We start from the raw sequence: 21,008 nt of genomic DNA, 5'->3' as shown, positions 1-21,008 counted from the left end.
GGTCACGTCGGGAGAACGCGGGGCCCGGGGGCTGGCGTGCCCGGGGTGCGAGGGCGGGGGGCGTGGGGGGCGCTCCTGGTCCTCCAGGCGGACCCGCTGGTGGAGGCCCGCGCGGCCGGGCAGGGCAGGCAGGGCAGGGCAGGGCAGCCCGGCTCCCCAGGAGGGCCGCGGCCGCGGGGAGGAGCGCAAAGCCCTGGAGCCGGGAGGGGCTCCCGCGGGGCGCGAGCACGGGGCGCCCACCGTCACCCGCGCCCGGGAAACCACGGCAGGGGCACTGCGCGAGGCCCAGGCGTCCGGCCGCGGAGTCAGGACCGGGGCCTTCAGCCCGCCACCCCGTGTCCGCCCCGCACCTGCCCCGCGCCCGCCCCGCGCGCCCACCCCGCACAGCCCGCAAACCCATCCCGCCCCTCGCCCATCCTGCGCCCCCACCCCGCACACCCGCCCACCCCGCACCCATCCCGCGCCCGCCCCACGCCCCCACCCCACGCGCCCGCCCACCTCGCGCCCATCCCGCGCTCCCACCCCGCGCGCCCCCCGCGCCCCCACCCGCCCCCCCACCCCACGCGCCCATCCCGCGCTCCCACCCCGCGCGCCCCCCGCGCCCATCCCTCGCCCCCTCCCCACGCGCCCTCCGAGCCCGCCCCGCGCCCATCCCGCGCGCCCCCCACGCGCCCCTACCCCGCACCCCCACCCCACGCTCCCCCCGCGCCCGCCCCGAGCCCGCCCCGCGCCCGCCCCGCGCCCCCGCCCCGCGCCCATCCCGCGCTCCCACCCCGCGCGCCCCCTGCGCCCGCCCCGCGCCCCCACCTCACGCGCCCGCCCCGCGCCCATCCGGCGCCCCCACCCCGCGCGCCCCCCGCGCTCCCACCCGCCCCCCACCCCACGCGCCCGCCCCGCGCCCCCACCCCGCGCGACCCCCGCGCCCGCCCCGCGCCCATCCGGCGCCCCTACCCCGCACCCCCACCCCACGCGCCCTCCGCGCCCGCCCTGCGCCCATCCCGCGCCCCCACCCCGCACCCCCACCCCACGCGCCCCCCGCGCCCGCCCCGCGCCCATCCCGCGCCCCTACCCCGCGCGCCCCCGCGCCCGCCCTGCGCCCATCCGGCGCCCCCACCCCGCACCCCCACCCCGCACCCCCACCCCACGCGCCCCCCGCGCCCGCCCCGCGCCCATCTCGCGCCCACCCCGCGCGCCCACGAGGCAGGGAGGCAGGGGGGCCCCGGGGCACACGCCTCTTTAGGAGAAGCACCGCGCTGCGAGTCCTCGGCTGGAAGCTGCAGTGGGACGTCCAGGCATGGCCCCTGGGTGCTGCGACGCCCACACAGCAGATGCGAGGTCGCCTGGACAGCGCAGGCGTCTTCCCGTATTTCCAACAGGTGAGGGCGCTGGGGGTCCCCGAAGTGAGGACCTTGAAGCCCAAGAAATCAGCAGATGGGAAGCAAAACTACAATTCCTGTGCTAAAGGACAGCAACTCGGGGCACCTGGGGGGCTCGGGGTGTGACCCCGGGGTCCCCGGATCGAGTCCCACGTCGGGGCCCCTGCAGGGAGCCCGCTTCTCCCTCTACCTGTGTCTCTGCCTCTCTGTGTGGCTCTCATGAATAAATAAATAGAATCTTTAAAAATAAATAAAAAATAAAAAAGAACAGAAATTCAACTTAGGTAAATTTGAAGATCTGGCTCTATGAAGCGGTTCATAAACCGGGTATCATCTTCCCATCTAGCAAGTAGGAGGAGCTCGGAAAGAGCCGTAGACAATGGGGGGTTTGGTTTGGTTTCTTTGGGTTTTGTTTGTTTGTTTGTTTGTTTGTTTACAGGAATGAGGGTAGAGCAAGGAGTTACTCGTAAAAGAAAAGCAAGGATCTTTTTCAGGCAAGTTCACCTTCCCTTATGGGGTCTTATTAGGTGGATTACATCATCTTTTCTTGGAGGATGGAGAGGGCCCATTGGGACAGATGACCTCATTGATGCTCATCAGAAAATTCCTGACTGACCAGCTAAAACTACATTTCAGGGCGGAAACTGAAACTACAATGAGGTTAAGCATTAAGTCCTGGCTTTGCAGCTTGGCCTAAGCGATACCACGTTAGGCCTGTGACGTTCTTTTTAACGCCTTACTTCGCACTCGGTGCTCTTTCTCCTAAGCCATGCCTACCAACACGTAAAGGCCTTGTGATTATTTCATAGGGTCCACAGCCTGTCCCCTCGGTAAGTTTCCCTGCCACGAGGATTATGGGCTCTACATGGTTCTCGATACTTAGCAACAGCAGCCAACACGTGCGGAGTCATTACAGTGCGTTAGGCTTTAGCCTAAGTGATTTTCCTGCCCTAACTCATCTTATCCGCACATCAGATCGATGAGGTGAAGTATTCTCGTCATCTCCAGCATTACAGAGGAGGAAGCTGCACACAGGTTAAGAAACCAGCCCGAGATCACCCAGCCAGTAGGTTGGTGAGATTTCCTGACTCACCAAGGCAGTCTGACTAGGAGCAGAAGCACTGGTGTCACACAGAGTTGGCTGTGTCCCCGGGGGAAGCCTGGCACAGCGTTTGTGCATGCCAGGGACACCATCAATTGTGCTTTCCCTTGACCTGAAGAAAATCTTGTGATAAAATAATTTGCCATGTGCCACCCTGGTGCTGGCTTCCTGCTACCGGGATGTCCGGGAGGTGCCTCCCTCCTTCCTTCCTCTCACAAATGACACGAGGAGATTTGTACTGAAATGTGACAGTCACAAAGGGATGTTAGCAAGTAGGGAGAAACCTTCAACCTTACTGAGAGTAAAATAAATAAATAAGTAAGTAAGTAAATAAATAAGTAAATAAATAAATAAATAAATAAATAAAATAGATTTAGGTGCTCTTTTCACCCATCAAATTAGAAAAGTTTTTTTTTTAAGATTTTTATTTATTCATTTGACAGAGAGAGCACAAGCAGGAGGAGGGTCAGAGAGAGAGGGAGGGAAGCAAGCTCCCCGCTAAGCAGGGAAGCCAATGCAGGACTCGATCCCAGGGTCCCAGGATCATGACCTGAGTCAAAAGCAGATGCTTAACCCACTGAGCCACCTGGGCACTCCGGAAAAGAATTTTTTTTTAAATTTTTTTTTTTTTTTAATGATAGACTCTAATGCTGCCAGATGAGGAGTAAAGCACGCATTCTTACACCCTGCTAGTAGCAGAGCACATCGATTGTACTTCTCCGGAAAGTTATATTTTGTAAAGTCACCACAAAAAGTGAATTAGCAGGTCCTGAACCACTGTCCCTAGAGGGAAGGACAAGGTTAGACTACGGTGAGCCTCTCTCCCAGCAGTTTCGTCCACCCATCAATACACACGTACCTCGTTTTACATGTGTTTGTTTAAAGCCACTCTACCGAATAGACTGTATATTGTTGATCCGTTGACATTGGACTCGCAGCCAACAGCACGACACCCCGGGCATGAGCAAAGCTTATCAAACACGGGTATTTTCTCCGTAAGGCACATCACAGCGTTCCTGAGCTTAGAAACACTAGCCAGCACTTCAGTACTATGCTTGGGGCACATGTTGTGCTGCTGTTGTGTTGCTTGGCCCTCCTGTGCTCGCCAGAAGACATATTTTCAGTACTGCTCACTTTGATTGACATCAGTGGAAGATTTGGGGAGGCTTCTCGTTTTTCTCTAGAACCTAAAAAAATATATATATTTTATTGAAATATCATCAACATATAACAACGTATTGGTTTCTGGTGTGCACGTTCCAAAATTTGTGTACACTGCAAAATGGTCACCGTGGTACACACTGCGAAGTGAGAAGTCAAATTAACAACCATCAGCACACATCGCTACAATTTTTTTCTCTTGACGAGAACTTTTAAGATACTGTCTTAGCAACTTTCAAATATACAACACGGTATTCCTACCTATAGTCACCATGAGGGTGGTTTTAACACAGAAACTATGATACTTTCTATTTTTTTTATACTATTTGAAAACTATTTCTCTTGTTAACTCTAATTTAAAAAAAAATACATTAGGAAAATGAGAAATGCTTCAACATTTTGTATTGGTTGCATCTCTACTTTTCTTCCCACCCACTGCTATGCTTTTGTAAGGCCCATCCTCAAAGGGTTTTCAGTGTAATGGGGATAAGGCTATGGGCACTTTTCAGGGTCTACCCTCTGCAGTAGTCCTTGGTTTCTGAAAAAGCACAAGGTGAGGGGGGCCAGGGGGATTAAGCTGCTGAGATTAGTAGACCGGATTCGTTGGCTCAACAGAACCTTCAACTTTAAAACTTCAGGAAATAAATGAAGGATTTTAAACTGAGTCAATAATGTGATCATATTTATCCCTTAGAAATATAACTCAGAAATCACAAGGAAGGATTAGTGAGAGAAGACTGATGGTTGAGAAATCAATTTTTAATATTTGCATCTTTTTGAAGAACTGCTGTTTCAATATAAGGTAGTTTCTGTTCTCTAATTATATTATGTAAAAGAGATACAATTTTTGTTTTCTTTCCACCTTCTGACCCCCTTTTCCCACCCACTCTGGCAATCACAGTCTGTTCTCTGTGTCTATGAGCCTGGTTTGGGAGTTGCTGGGTTTTTGTTTTTGTTTTGTTTTGTTTCAGATTCCACAAATAAGGGATCACATGGCATTCGTCTCCTTCTGTCTGATTGATTCCCTTAGCCTAGAGCCCTCGAGGTCCATGCAAATTGCTGCAAATGGCAAGATTTCATTCTTTTTACGGTTGAGTGATACACTGTGTACATATACACAATTTCTTTATCTATTCATCCATCGATAGACAGTTTGTCTTCATATCTTGGCTATTGTAAATAATGCTGCAATAAACGTGGGGGTACACATATATTTTTTGGTGTTTTCATTTTCTTTGAATAAATACCCAGAAGTGGAATTTCTGCATCAGAGGGTAGATGTATTTTTATTTTGAGGAACTTCCATACTGTTTCCCCCAGTGGCTGCACCAGTTTACGTTCCCACCAACAGGGCTCAAGGGTTACTTACCTTTTCTCCACATCCTCGCCAGCACTTGTTATTTCTTGTCTTTTTGATGCTACCCATCTGGCAGGTGAGGTGATGCCAATTTGCATTTTCCTGATGATTGGTGGTGTTGATCATCTCTTCATGTACCTGTTGGCCATCTGCATGTCTTCTTTGGAAAGATGTCTATTCAGATCCTCTGTCCATTTTTTAATGAGATTGTTTTGGGGTTTCTTTGCCATTGAGTTGGAGTTCTTTATCTATTTTGAATATTTGCCCCTTACCAGATATATGATTTGCAAATATCTTTTCCCATTTAGGAGGTTGCTTTTTCATTTGGTGGATGGTTTCCTGTACTGTGTAGAAGCTTTTTAGTATGACACAGTTCCAGTGATTTATTTATGTATTTGGTGCTTCTCCTTTTGGTGTCAGATTCAAAAAATCTTCACCAAGACCAATGTCAATGAGGTTACCACCTATATTTTGTTCAAGGAGTTTTATGGTTTCACATCTCATATTCAGGTCTTTATCCATTTTGAGTTCATTTTCGTGTAGGTGAAAGAAAGGGGTCTAGTTTCATTCTTTTGCATGTGGCTGTCCAGTTTTCCCGACACCATTTATTGAAGACACATTTTAAGCAGCAAAATCACCAACAAAAAAGCACAAAAACGAAAAAAGCAGAGCCATAAGTAGACTGCAAAAGGCTAATTGTTTACTGCATACCTGAAACAGCAAAACAGAGCGTCACTTTGTTCCACGACACTGGGAATACACGTGATGCGCACCTCAAACTTCTCCACTGTGCCTGTTAGCGAGTGACCGTGAAAGCCCAGCGAGTAGTGATTTGGAAGTTACAATTAATTTCAGCAAGTAGGTGAGTCCGCAAATATAGAATAGAATAAGGACTGACTATATCTGTTAAGAACCTAAAAAGGTGGGCAGCCCAGGTGGTTCAGTGGTTTTGCGCCGCCTTCGGCCCAGGGTGTGATCCTGGAGAGCCGGGATCGAGTCCCACGTCGGGCTCCCTGCATGGAGCCTGCTTCTCCCTCTGCCTGTGTCTCTGCCTCTCTCTCTCTGTGTCTCTCATGAATAAATAAATAAAATCTTAAAAAAAAAAAAAGAACCTAAAAAGTTCACCCATATGTTGAAAGGGAATAGGTAACACAGATCCAAACCTATTTCACCAATGTCCTTTGCCCTGGTCCTATTTCAGGTGAAAAAGATCCATCTGAGGGGCTGGGGTGGAAAAAGCCGCTGTGCATCCCACGCTGCGCACTGCAGCAAGGAGAGTTAAAGGTCCACCTGTTGGATTTGAGGGCAGGGAGCATCGTAAAGCCAAGCACAGGCTCCCCTGCTCCTCACAGACTCAAAGCTCTATCCTCGTGGAGCAACTGCCCACCAAGGATCAAGCTCTTCTCAAGTGTGTGCTGAACCTGTAGTTCTGCCAATGGCTCAGAGGTCAAAGCCCCTTCTCCTGTTCTGGCTTATCTCCTGCCCCCTCCCCGCCCCGCCCCTTCTCTAAATTGTTTCTGTCACACTGGCCTCTTTGCTGTCCCTTGAACATACCAGGCAGGGGATGACCCCCACCTCAGGGCCTTTGCACGTGCTGTCTGTACAGATTAAGACTCTCTGTCTCCAGATACTTAGTTGCCCCTCTCCCTTACCTCTTTCCATTCAGCTCAGTGAGGCGTCTCTGCCTGTCGCTATCCATTCCTCCTCTCCTCTCCCCTGTTTTGTCTCCATAGCCATTCCTTTAACTTGTTCATTTATGGTTCTCTCTCCCCACAACATCTAGGAGGAAGGGATTTTTTATCTTTTTTATTTTAATCCCCCATTCCTAGCAGGCCTACCACATACTAGGCACTAACTAAATACCTGTTGATCAACTGAATATATGTAAGATACCATTAGTAGTACGATGGGAGTTAATATTTTTCCACCACTCACTCACTGTACTGGGTGCTTTATATATGTTACGTCATTGATGGTGCAAAATCTTAACAGGTGGGCCATGTTATGCCTTTTTTTTTAAGATTGATTTTATTTATTTGAGAGAAAGAGAGAACAAGCAGGGAAAGGGACAAAGGGAGAAGTAGGCTCTCCACTGAGCAGGGAGCCTGACTCGGGGCTTGCTCCCAGCACCTCGGGATCATGACCTGAGCCAAAGGCAGATGCTTAACCTACTGAGCCACTCAGGTGGCCCTATGCCCATTTTATTTTATTATTTTTTCCTTGATTTATTTTTTTTGGATAGATTATACAGTTACAGAGTTCTAAACTCAGAAGATACTAAAGAATGTAATAGTAAAAAGTCTCCTCAGCATATATTCCCTTCTCCCATTCCCTACCCGGGAGGGTCCCTGGTACATGGGTTCTTGGGAGGTCTTCCAGAGAGATTCTCTGCTGTGTGTGCCTCCACATTTCCCTAGCCTCCATCCTGCACACAATTTGTAACACATGTTATACTCAAACTACAGCCTGCTGCCCATTTTTGTAAATAAATTTGACTGACCCCACGCCTCATCCAAACTTGCCATTCATTGTTTTTATGGCCACTATGTATCTACAATGGTAGAAACGAGACCCTTCCACAGAGGGTATATATGGTCTGCAAAACCTAAAATATTTACCTATGGAAAATAATATTTATGGAAATAATATTACCTTTCCAGAAAGAGTTTGCTGACCTCTATACTGAACTTTGCATTTACTTTTTTCTTAATAGAGTTTGGTGATTTTACCAGTTAAATACATAAAGACTTTACTCATTCTTTTCTTTTTAGATTTATATTTATTTTAAAGAGAGAGAGAGAGCACGTGAGCACAGTGGGGAGGGGCAGAGGGAGAGAGAATCTCAAGCAGACTCCCAGTGGCGGGAGGAACCCTACACAGGGCTCGATGTCACACCCCTGAGATCATGACCTGAGTCAAACCAAGTGTCAGATGTTTAATCAACTGTGCCATGCAGGTGCCCCATTTTAAAAAATGTTTATTTAAATTTAATTTAGATAACATATAGTGTATTTTTAGTTTCAGGGGTAGAATTTAGTGATTCATCAGTTGCATATAATACCCAATGCTCATTACAAGTGCCCTCCTTAATGCCCATCACTTAATTACCCCATCCCCCCAACCACCCCCCTCCAGCAACCCTGGTTGTCCCCCATAGTTAAGAATCTCTTATGGCTTACCTCCCTCTCCGTTTTTATTTATTTTATTTTTCCTTCCCTTCCCCTATGTTTATCTGTTTTGTTTCTTAAATTCCACTTGAGTGAAATCAGTGTGGCATTTGTCTTTCTCTGACTGACTTGCTTAGCATAATAGTCTCTAGTTCCATCTACGTCATTGCAAGTGGCAAGGTTTCATTCTGTTTGATGGTTGAGTAAAGCAACCTCTTTGACCTCAGTCACAAGAACTTCTTGCTAGATACATCTCCAAAGGCAAGGGAAACAAGCAAAAACGAACTATTGGGGCTTCATCAGGATAAAAAGCTTTTGCACAGCAAAGAAAACAGTCAACAAAACTAAAAGGCAACCTACAGAATGGGAGAAGATATTCGCAAATGACATACCAGATAAAGGGCTAGTATCCAAAATCTCTAAAGAACTTATCAAACTCAACACCCAAAGAACAATCCAGTCATGAAATGAGCAGAGGACATGAACAGACATTTCTCCAAAGAAGATCTACAAATGGCTAATAGACATACGAGAATATGCTCAACATCACTCAGCATCAGAGAAATACAAATCAAAACCACAATAAGATGCCAGCTCACCAGGCCTGAACGGCTAAAATTAGCAACTCAGAAACAACAGACATTGGTGAGGATGCAGAGAAAGGGGAACCCTCCTGCACCATTGGTGGGAATGCAAACTGGTGCAGCCACTCTGGAAAACAGTATAGAGCCTCCTCAAAAAGTTAAAAATAGAGCCACCCTATGACCCATCAATTGCACTCCTATGTATTCATCCAAAGGATAAAAAACAGTGATTTGAAGGGGCACCTGCACCCCAGTGTTTATAGCAGCAATGTCCATAACACCCAAAATATGGAAGAAACCCAGATGTCCATTGGCAGATGAATGGATAAAGATGGTGTGTTATGCCCATTTTATTGGTGAAGACACCAAGACACAGGGAGATTATACAATTTAATTAAAGACAATCAGCTAGAAAGATTGAGCTACAATAAATCACAGATTTTCCTGATTCTATAGCTTCTGTGCCAATGCTTCTTAAGCTACCTGGTGAAGGACCGGTTGGGCGATAAAAGTGAAATGGGGAAAAAAAATTTTAAATACCATTATGTGATTGGATGTCATGACAATATCATTTTTTTTAAACACCAGTAGTGTCTGTACTCTACGTCACACAGCGTAGTAGAAACACTTTGGTCCAGACTGGATTCTTGAGTAGCTCTGTACTACCAATTCTTCTGAATTGGATATTCTTGAGTTTCCAGGTGGTCTGGGACTGGGGTTGAAGCTCCATGAGAAAAGTTCAGAATCTCTTTTACCTGCAGGGAACTTGATAATTTCACAAATGAACTTTCCTTCATTTGACACCTTACAGTTCTGGGTTTTCTCCCCCCACACCCCTACCCTGTCCTCAGATAAGAAACCTTGCTTTTTTCCCTCTGGCCAGGACACCCCTTCCCAGGTTGACTCTTCATCGGCCTTGGGGTCTCTGCTCGGCATCACGTCCTTGGAGTAGTCTTCCCCAACCGCCTCCTCCAGAGAGCACCTCTGACCCTTCCCGTCACCATGCCCTGTTTCACTCCATCACCATCAGAAATTGTCTATTTGTTTACCGGCCTATTTTCTCTCTTCCTTTTTTATAAGACAAAGTTCAAAAGGGCAGAAACCTCTCAGCTCATGGGGTTTCTCCATGGTACAGGCAGAGCGAGGCTCCCTGAAGGATTTGTTGAATGAATTCAGTAAGGACACAGAACCGCAGAGCGGTAAAATACGGCGTACCTAAGGTCAAAATAAGTAAGTGCAGGACCTGGAAATCAAACCCATTCGGTGATTCTCCAGACAATGTTTATGTGTCTCCTTCTCAGAGTTGGGCATCAAGCTGGGCCCTGGGATGGGGGTGGGCAAGAGAAGCAAGCTCCCTGTCCTGCTGGGGCGGACAGACGCAGTTCCAAACCTAGGAGTCCTCCTTTCTGCCTTTCTGGCTCTTTCTGGTTTCTTTCATCTGTACATACCCTTCTGCCAACGATGAGCACTTTCTCACAAACAACTGTGTTATCTCGTAAGCAGGGATTATTACTACATCCCTTTTTTAGGGTTGCCAGTTGAAATACAGTGATGCTTGAATTGCAAATGAACAATGAGCAATTCTTTAGGATAAGTGTGTCCCATGCAATCCTCAGGAAATACTAAGAAATATTTCATTGTTATCTGAAATTCAAATTTAACTAGATGTTCTGGGTTTTGTTTTGTTTTTTCTTTTTTGTCTTTTCAATCTGGTAATGCTACATTTTGACAGAAAAGGAGTCAGGGGCTTAGTGAAAGCAAGCTGACTTAGAAGGCTTGCCCCGAGGGCACCCAATCCATGGGAGAGCCCCCACCAGCCTATCCAAAATTAGCTAACTCCTCATTCTCTCTCAAAAACTCTGCTTCTGGGCCCAAGCCAATTCCTGCTGTCTCCATCCATGTACTCTGAGGATTATCTTGCAGTTCAAATATCTCCTTTACCTCCAGCAAAAAAGTTGTTTTCATGTCTATATTTAATTACTTTTTAAAATCTTTTCTGATTATAGAAATGTGTACCTGCAAAACCTTCATTATGATGGAATACTACACATCTGTGTAAAGGGACAGGTTTCTGCTACACACAACAACCAGATTAGTGAGTTTTTGTGTATTTATACACATCAACTTAGAGAAATGATATTGAACCAGATTCCAGATACAAAAGAGGAGGTCCTGTATAATTCCATGTATATGAAGTTCCAAAATAGTGAAAAATGATTCCTGGGGGGATGGAGTAGTCTGACTACAAAGGGAAGGTGAGGGAACTTTTTGGGGTTTTGATAATGTATATCTTAATTTGGCTGAAGGTTACATACGTATATAAATAAATAAATCCAAGCTGTTTTTTTAAAAAGATTTTATTTATTTATCCATGAGAGATACACAGAGAAAGAGGCAGAGACACAGGCAGAGGGAGAAGAAGCAGGCTCCTTGCAGGGAGTCTGACCCCGGGATCACACCTTGAGCCTAAGGCAGATGCGCAACTGCTGAGCCACCCAGGCGTCCCAATCCAAGCTGTTTGGTTGAGATTTGCACACTTTTCTTTGTAGATTATACTTCGATGAAAAACTAAAATAATAATAATAATACACGCCCACCGTTGAAAACGAATGAAGTACAGACAAATGTAAAAGAAAATAAGAAGTCTGTGTTCTCATGCCTGGGAGACTGCACAAGCAACATCCTACAGTGTATCCTTCCAGATATTTTCCCCAGCAGCATTAACTTTTCATGAGCATTTCCTACGAAAGGACTTCGGGAGCTAGTACCAATCACTAGACATACTAATTTATTTAGGAATCTAAATTTCTGGGCAAGTCTTTCACTTACCCAGAAAGCCCTGACACAACTAGATTTAATTTGACCATTTTTAGAAGAGCATGGAACAATTAACATCAAATAAATGGAATTAAAATCAAATTGAACACAATCTTTCAATGATACGACTTAGAATTTGATTTTAAGTACAGTAATGAATATAAAATGAAAGCGTGAAGGCTGAAAAGAGCTCCGGGGGCCTCCTGGGACCCAGAGTGCCACCTGCTGGTCCCGGTCCTCAATGACACCCCGCCGCCCCATCAGGTAAAGCAGGGCCTCCCCACTTACAGGCCCCAAATGTGATACCTCCTTTCTTCGCATATACGTTTGTGTCTCTCCCAGAAGTCTCGATGCTTCCCTCATGTACTGCACAGTTCCTAAATAAATATTAATAAATATTTGTTAAAGAATGAATGAAAGGATCGATGAAGGATGGACAGACCAAAGGACAGAGGGGCATTCTTGTGCATCACTATGAAACAAGGAAGTAATCTCTGCCCTACTCATCTCTTTGTTTTTATTTTTATTTTTTAAAAAGATTTTATTTATTCATGAAAGACACAGAGAGAGAGACAGAGACACAGGCAGAGGAAGAAGCAGGCTGCCTGCAGGGAGCCCGATGTAGGACTTGATCCTGGGACTCCTGGATCACGCCCTGAGCCAAAGGCAGATGCTCAACCGCTGAGCCAGCCAGGCGTCCCCTCTTTGTTTCTAACCAAAATGATGATTTGATATACACATATGTACTAGAGATGATTACTGGCCAAACTAGTATATCTCTTCACGTAGTTACCGTTTTGTGGTGAGAGCACTTACGTTCTACTGTGAACATATTTCCAGTATTTAACAGTCCTATTAAGGAGAGCCATCATGCTGCCCATAGTCATCCTGCATTACTGCAACTCTGTGCTCTTTGACCAACATTTCCCCCACCTCCCCGCCCCTGTTAACCATGGTTCAACAATGCTGCTTCTATATATTTGACTTCTGCACATTCCACATTTAAGTGAGCATGCAGGGTTTTCTTCTTTCTTTGGGCTTTTTTCGGGAAAGCAGATAACCCATGGGGAAGACCAGACGAATGTGAGGGATTATGATGACAACCCAACAGCAGAGGGTAGAGGAGTCAAACAGTGACCAGGGTGAGCAGCGAGGCTGCAGAAACAGGCAGTGCGTTAAAAACAGGAAAGAAATATATGTGATACGTCTTGAGCCAGACACTTAATAGGCATCTTTTCCCTTTCCTCTTCCTCCTTTGCGGTCCAGCTCACAAGTCCTTTCCACAGGCCCCGGCAAGCTAGACACAGAGATGTGTCCTTTCCTGGGCCCACTCAGAGTGGGGTGATGTTCGATGTTTGGTACCAGTTCTGAAGAGGCCAGGGTCACCGCGCCTGCTGGTGTGAGCTGGCCTGTCAAAGCCCTCCTGAGTTAGGGAAGGTGGTTTCTGAGACATCGCTGTCGGGCTGTCTGATAGCGAGGTGCCCATCTGAGCGTGTCCACTGTTGACAGCAGTTGACGAGCGTCACGCTGGTCTTGCTTTTAGATGCTGCACAGTGGGGCTCTGGCCTGCATAAAGGCGGTGCGATGCAGCGGAAAGAGTGCGGACAAGGGGTCGGGAAGGCTGGGCTCACTAGCTAGGTGACCTTGAGCAAGTCAGCTTGCCCTTGCTGGTATACAAACCATCTCATTAGGACGGCGTAATGAGATAATGCTTGGGAAAACACTATGTGAACCAAAGCACTAGACCTCAGTTAAGGTGTAGCTGTTAACAAAACCCCAAATGAACATTAGACCCCAGATGTGACCTGAGTGAGCTCCAAAACTACAGGGAGTGTCGCCTGCGTTGGCCTGGACCCAGCTTTTACTTATGGAATCGAATCCCATTTTAGCAGCTATATCACCATCTTATTCACATGGAGCTTATGGCCCACCAAGCCCCACCTCCTGCTGGCTTCTTAAAATATGGGCTGCGCCCCAAAAACCACTCTTTCTTCGGGCAATCGACCTTTTGAAACTACGTGTAGACTTTGTGTTACATTTGCACTAGGTAAAGTTAATCTTATTGCTCTGGCCCTCTATAGAGGCTATTAAAATTTTTAATTTTAATTACTTTGGCAATTCCATATGCTCTCTCTCCCTGCCAACCTGATGACAGCCCCCCATTTCAACAGTGTACAATCCATGCATTCGTTCATTCAATGCATTTGCTGAGCACCTCCCGTTGCCTAGACAGTGATAGGAGTCAGGAAATACAGAGGATCTATCTGATAGAGGGTGGCAAGTGCCATAGCAGTGGTCACAGTGCCGTGGCTGCTAGAGGCTCAGAGAGCAGGGCATTGCTTTTGCTGCCAGCAGCAGTGGGAAGGTTTTCCAGTTCAGAAGATTTGGCAGTGGTCAGAGGCCCTTCTCCTCTTCTTTCTGAGCACACCCTCAACTATATTTTCCAGCCCTGATGATTCTTGGTGTTTCCATATTAATCACCAGGTCTTTCTTCCTGGGCAGGTGAAGAGATAAAGTCCATTGTGACAAGCCTCTCATGATTTCCTCTGCCTTCCAAGCCAAGAAACTGCAGGTAGCAATAGCTAGCCTCCTCTTACCTTTCTACTTCCTCCCATCCTCATCCCCTGGCCAGTGCACACACTCTTTCTGCAAATATCAGCAGAATTCCTGCTGTATTGGGCTCCACTGCGTCCTCCTAAATCCTCTCTGAGTCCAGAATCTCCACAATGGGGAGCAGGTGCCTTCTCCACTGGGGGGACCCTCTCCCCTAGCCCTTTCATCTCAGCCCAAATGAAGATCTGAGCCTCAGCATCCCTATAGCCCTGGCTTAGCACTCCCAGGCATGACGTAAAGGTGCTGAGGGAGGGAGGAAAGTGTGAGATGTCGACATGCCTTGTCCTCTGTGTCCCTTCCTTAGAAGAATGCTGTGATGAGAAAAGCCCAAATTCTGAGTAAAGAGACACAGGCTTGAGTCCCAGGTCTGCCACCAACCAATGCTGTGCCTGTAGATACCACCTGCAGAGCAAGCTCTAGACCAGATCTTCGGGTCCCCATTCAGCTCTAATATTCTGACTCCTTCTATGCTAATCCCTAATTCCTGGATGGATCTTCCACCCTCTTCTGGTCTAACTTTATAGAGGAATAAAAAAAATCTTACAAAAAAGAGGCAGAAGGAAGGGAAAAGAGGTTAGCCAGCCTCCCTTCCAATGCAGCACATGCTGGCAGTGAGCCCCCCTGACGCTGAGGACCAACTGCTGAGGGCTATAACTTCAGGATCGCCTAAGATTCCTCCTCACCAGAAACTTGATTTCTTTTAGGCCTGGCCTCATCTTGTCCAGACTCAAGTTCCATGCTAATTGTCAAGACTGGCTTGAATTATTCATGGGATTTCTACACGGGAATGGTTTGGGGGATACTCTTTGCAGATGTATTCATCCTTACAGGCCTTCAGCACTTCTCCGGACTGAGCCATCTGAATAGGAGTCCCTTCATTTTCTCGGGCCTTGTTTCCTCACCTGTAAACAAGAAAGGCTGTTCCTCCCAACTCTCCAGTGCTGTGGTTCTACCGTGGTGGGAGCCTCAGCCTGTGATTCCACATGCGGCTCGCAACCAGCAGCAAGCCAGGGAGACACACACGCACACACATACACACACACACGTACGCAAAAAGGATGCCATCTGACGATGAAATGCAAAAGGAATTATGCAATTAGCAAAGGATGCTGATCACACAACATGTGAGCCTAATTGCAGCACATGCACATGTTTGTTAAATTAGATAAATACGGGTTTGCAGTCACTCTGGCACACAGATTGAGCTGTAAAGTTAAGGAAAATATAGAAGCTGATTACGAGACAGGAGCGATAAACACAGGGTATGTGCGCTAGGCCGATTAGGATTATTAACCAAGTCATCACCTTGCACCTAATGTGGAGTGTTCTAGGAGCCCCAGGCCCGTAGTCTGACTGCAAAGTCACCATGTTTCCTAGAACACGAAACACACCCTTCACTTTTACACTGCACTTCGTCACCTGGGGAACTCCAGCGCCTGGGACTGGTTATATTGGCTCACCAACCCACCCAGTGCACGCTGCTGAGGCAGGCAAGGCTTCGCGTACTGACATAGACAAGAAAGCCTGGATCCTCACCGTTCTCAGGCTCTCCTGAACCTGTTATGAATGATAAATCTTGGGCAGCCCCAGTGGCGCAGTGGTTTAGTGCCGCCTGCAGCCCGGAGTGTGATCCTGGAGACCCGGGATCGAGTCCCACGTCGGGCTCCCTGCATGGAGCCTGCTTCTCCCTCTGCCTGTGTCTCTGCCTCCCTCTCTCTCTCTCTCTCTGAATAAATAAATAAATCTTAAGAAAAAAAAACAACAAAAAAAAAATGATAAATCTTTCAGCCCAGGAAGCAGCTCTTATGTGAGTGAACCTATCAGGCTCAGGACCATCCGTGGAGAGGTAGCCATAGTGACAACCTAGCTTCTGGAGACAGCCCACGTGAATTTGAATCCTGGGTCCATCATTGATTCTTTGATAACTTAGGTCAACTCGTGGTACCCTGGTTTCCTCACTTCTGTCCTGGGGACAATAGTATCACCTATCTTGTGGGGTAGATACAAGGGTTAAAGGAATTATTAGCTGAGAAAGTACTAAGAACACTGTCTGGCATGTAGTAAACGCCCAAAAAGTAGATTATTTCTTCCCATTTAGTTTCCGCTCTTCATCAGCTCATTTGTTCAACCAAGTAAGGGCCCACTATGTACAAGGCACCATGCTAATGACAATGAGCATAGCAGGGACCTGTGCATGCATGCACGCACACATATAGGGGTTCCATCGTCACACTGGGATTAGAGAGGAAGCACTGGCACACAGGTAAGTGCAGTGAAGTTACGTGTAACGTGTACTATTTACGTGTTACAAAATGCGCCGGGGGCGTCATTTCTGCAAAGCCACCGGAAAAGGATTCACGGAAGACAGGCCAGGATGAGATTTTAAGAGAGGAGACTGAGTAGAAGGATGTGTAACATTCTAGGCAGAAGGTGCAGCAGCACAGGTAAAGATGCTGAGTCAGAAGACCCAAGGCAGGCGGCGCCTGGGTGGTGTAGTGGGCTAGCTGCCGGACTCTTGGTTTCGGCTCACATCGTGATCTCAGGGTCATGAGATCGAGCCTTGCATCGGTTTCACACTCAGCACAGGGTCTACTTGGGATTCTCTCTCCCTCTCCCTCTGCCTCTCCCACTCATGCTCTCTCTCTCTAACATAAATAAATCTCAAAAATAAAAAAGATAATTTTCAAGGAAAAAAAAAGATCCAAGGCAACATCAAGTAATTGCCAGAAGTGATGGGTGAGGCCAGAAAGCAACTTTGAGGTCCTCTGTGGCTGGGAGTGGGGATCTGGGGTGGGAGGTGGTCTCAATTTCAAGCCCTGAGTATTAACTTTATCCTGTGAGCCACAGAAAGTCCCTGGAACATTTTAAATGACACATTTTAGGACAAAGCAGTGGTAAAGGAAGATGAATCTGGCAGGGTGAGCAGGAAGGATAGAAAAGGAGAAGACTGGTGACAACGGGAGCTAGGAGGATACTGCAGCAGTCCAAGCATGAAGTCACAGGGGTAAGAATGAAATGTCAGGGACACTGAGGAGGGCAAACTGGCAGGACTCAGTGACCAAGAAGATGTGCTAAGCAAGGATAAAGAGGAGAAAGAGGCGACTGTATGGTTCTGAATGTGAGTAACACGGACAGAAAAGGAGGCTTGATGGTCAGCGAAAGATTCTGATTCCCAGTGGCATAGAGTAGAAGTTCTGAACAGGGGCTTGAGGGTGGAACAGTTAGGGATTACCTGCTATGCTATTTGCTAGCTGCATCACTCTCAGCCAGTTTTAACCTCCCAGAGCTTTTCTCATTTGCAAAATAGGAATAAAAACAACATACTTCTTAAGGATGTGAAGACTAAGATAATAATGTGATGATAATGTAAAGCACTTGCAAAGTACCTGCCCAAAGAGAGCGTGAAATACATGCCCAACAAAAAAATACCAGGTATTTTGTATACCCCAAATAGACGATACAAAAATACTTAATGATACACTGCACTCAAATTCTCCTGAACAGATATTCACACTTTGATGATTCATAAGCTCCTTCCGGATCTTGCAGAACCACCAACATCACAACATACTGTCACTATGTGAAAGCCCCAAAAAAGCACTGGTTAGCACATACTCGATTCAGGTTAAAAATAAACCGGCTCACTGTAGGGCTTTAGAGACAGAAGGAGAAAGAGCAGTGAGGAACAATCCCTGCTAATGGAAGTGGACTGTGAATTCGGGTAAATTCCTCCCGATTCTCATCAAAGACCCCATCATTTTCCTCTTCGCGCCTCTTGGGCAACACTGGCTTCCACATACCTTTTCCTGATTTCCTGTGACAAACGTGGTGAAGATGATGCCGACCAGTCAGCTGGGGAGTGTGAACTTCAAAGGCCTATTGACACAGCTGCAGGCCACTGGCCAGGGGCCAGGGGGGCAGGCCTGTCTGCAATGCTTGAGCCACACCTTGAGAGCAGCAAAATGGCAAAGGGACCAATAAACCATCCCAGTTCTTGGAAGGAGCACTGTTATCTAGGCCACAAAAATTCAACGTGCCAAAGCAAACTGGTTCTATCCAATGGGCCTCCAGAGTTTGGAAATTACAGACCTAAATCATGGTCTAATCCATTTTCTGTTACTGCAGAGCTCAGCTCACAGCTGATGTCCTGTTGCAGGCAACACCGCCCTTGAGCCAAACTGCTGTGAAGTTTTCAAAAATACCCGGAACCCTCTGAGACAATCCTCTAAGGGTCCAAAAAAACAAAAAGCAAGCTATGAAGCAGCCCATCAGTCTGCCAGACTTCAAAGCCTGTGCCTTTCCCAGTTTTCAAGGGGAACTCACCATCAGCATTGAAATCAATCATATACTGTTAGAAGATTCGGGCAATGAGTCTGCTCCCCTCCATATCGCAGGAGAAGTGTCTGCAGCTCAGGAGCTGGGCGGCGTGTCTAAGATCACACAGCGCGTGGCCGTTCCCGTGGTGGAAATCAATAAGCTATTGGATCATATTAAAAAGATGATTTCCTTATAATCAAATGACGATTAATGTTTTCAAACACTCTTTTTTTTTTTTTTAACATTTGTTGCCTCAGTTGGTCCCCATCATCAATGAAGTCTTTACATCACTGACATTTCCAGCCCCTTTCACAGAAAAGGAATCTGAGGTTCAGAGAGGTACATGGCTTACCCTAGGCCACAGAGCTAGCTAGCGGGTACCACAGCCAGGGCTAGAGCCAGAGTCCTTGGCTTCTAAGCCGGTTGGCCAGTACTAACCAAATCCAATTCGATGCCCCGGGCCGTGCCTAGAGTAATTAGGTTGTTTATGTGCTGGGAAAAGAGATACAGAAGAGCAGAGAGCAGAAGAGGCCATATGTACGAATAGAGCCCACAAATTAGATGAGAAACCTTAAATTATGATGCACTTACTAATTCTACTAGGAGATAAGAGTATGTTATTTTAGAGCATTTTTCTTGTTCAATGTATCTTTCTCAAGCATTTCTGTAAATTAAGTGTCCCCCCCGCCAAAAAAAATGATAAAGCTAGTGGTAGGTTTCCAAAGGCCTGGCCCACAGCGGAGCACTGAGCACAGCTGTACCGTCGCAGGGATGGAGGGAGGTAGCACAAGAAGGCAGAGGATGCAGTTGGTCAGGAGGAATAATTTCCTGGCCAAACAGTCTGGCTCCTGGGAACCTCTTTCCCCAGAGTGATTACAACCAGAAAAAAATAAAAACAAAAGCAAATACTGATTTGTCTGATTATAATAGTGTACGATAACTATTACTTGCTGCTTACCCTAACGTGCCAATGTTGTGCTAAGTCCTTTACGCCCATTATCCCATCTCACCCCCAGGGCAACCCTACAAGGTGGGTACTTTGATCCCCATTTACACTGAGGAGGAGAATGTAGGGCTCAGAGAGGTTAAGTAATTTACCTAAGGTCACACAGATGTAATGATGAGGGGACTTTGAACCAAGTTCTATTTCCCTCCAAAGTCCTGACTTGTATCCACATCCTAACCTCGTGCAAAGAAGTGATCGTACTAGATGCCTCTCCCTTCTCTAAACCCTGAGTTTTCCTAAGAGGGGACCATCTAGGACATGACACAGATAGGACATTATCACAATGACGCCAAGACAGTGAGCATCTAAAAATTTTGGTTAACCAGCATCTTTCCCTTTTTTAATAATAATTTTAAAAAGTATCATTTTGTATTATTCAAACCAACTTAAAAACAATTCTAGATTCTTACTTCAAAGACGGAACTTGGAACAAAGCTTAGCACTATTTAAAAAGCACATGTAGGGATCCCTGGGTGGCACAGCGGTTTAGCGCCTGCCTTTGGCCCAGGGCGCGATCCTGGAGACCCGGGATCGAATCCCACGTCGGGCTCCCGGTGCATGGAGCCTGCTTCTCCCTCTGCCTATGTCTCTGCCTCTCTCTCTCTCTCTCTCTCTCTCTCTGTGTGTGCGTGTGTGTGTGTGTGACTATCATAAATAAATAAAAATTTACAAAAAAAAAAAATTTTAAAAAGCACATGTAAAAGTCTCCATTTTGTGGGCAGATCCGAATGCAATTACCGCAACCGATTTCTATACTGCCAAATGCTGAGAGTTTTTATTGAGCATTTGCAGTTAAAGCTGAGAGGGAAGCTATCTGCTTCTTTTCCGAGGATCCTGAGTGTTTTGCCAACAAAATGAATTATGTAGGTCCTGGTCAATCTCTGTTCCATATGATAAAGCAGCACAGCGAACAGCTGATTTCTACCAAATTATATCTGGGTATTGTTGAGATATATTAGGTCAGACTAGATCCTGGAAACCATGAATTTATGGGGAACTCACCAGTGCCAAGGCGGGAGAAGACGCCTGCCGGAGGAAGAAGGGGGGTGTCGGAGGGCTCGGTGACAGCTTGTAACACTGTGGGGGGATGCCCCCCAGCCTACCTTGGCTGACCAGGAACCTGTTCTGTCTTCCTGGCTCCCCACTCCAGGACACAACTGCGAGCCGGCCAAGGTTTAACTAACTCATGTAGGCTGACTTCAGTGATCATTCCAGGAGAAACCAGGCCTCTTTCAGGGGCTCTGAAAGCAGTGGTTTGAAAAGGCTCAGAAGGAAAGCAAACGATTTCTCCAAATGAAGGCCATGTCCCTGGAAAAGAAAGAGAGAAAGAAGAGTGGTAAGTGAAAAGTTGGCTTTGTTGCCATAATCCCAGGGCAGCCACTGTGCCCTGTGGCTGGTGCCAGCACAGTCCCTAGGCTCAGAGCAAGTGACACATGCATGTGGCTGAAAGGAGGAAAGAAGAGAACTTGGGTTCCTAGGGAAGAAAAATACCCACAGAAAATTAAATA

General features: G+C 47.0%; 1 protein-coding gene across 14 annotated transcripts in view; it reads right to left on the bottom strand.

Moving 5' to 3' along the window:
- Positions 1-2,924: 2,924 nt before the first annotated feature.
- LOC112667747 (uncharacterized) overlaps positions 2,925-21,008 on the bottom strand; it is a 23,351-nt gene continuing 5,267 nt past the window's right edge. For 2 of the 14 annotated variants that reach the window (XR_003141288.3, XR_003141287.3), the window contains exons 2-5: positions 20,503-20,808; positions 18,501-18,654; positions 11,871-11,941; positions 11,087-11,315 (exon numbers count right to left, since the gene is read on the bottom strand). Coding sequence is in view for 3 of the 14 variants with exons in the window: in XM_049098711.1 (XP_048954668.1) it covers positions 11,113-11,315; positions 11,853-11,941; positions 20,604-20,808 (497 nt within the window). In the remaining 11 variants the exon portion in view is untranslated. Of the gene's footprint in view, positions 3,666-11,086; positions 11,316-11,852; positions 11,942-15,005; positions 15,080-15,713; positions 17,955-17,977; positions 18,125-18,500; positions 18,655-20,502; positions 20,809-21,008 lie in introns of those variants that run through there. The other 12 variants (XR_007404460.1, XR_003141292.3, XR_007404462.1 and 9 more) reach the window with 12 other exon arrangements.

Source organism: Canis lupus, chromosome 21 (genome assembly GCF_003254725.2).
Source record: "Canis lupus dingo isolate Sandy chromosome 21, ASM325472v2, whole genome shotgun sequence".
NCBI classification, from domain to species: domain Eukaryota; kingdom Metazoa; phylum Chordata; class Mammalia; order Carnivora; family Canidae; genus Canis; species Canis lupus.
This window is presented reverse-complemented; position numbering and strand designations above follow the sequence as displayed.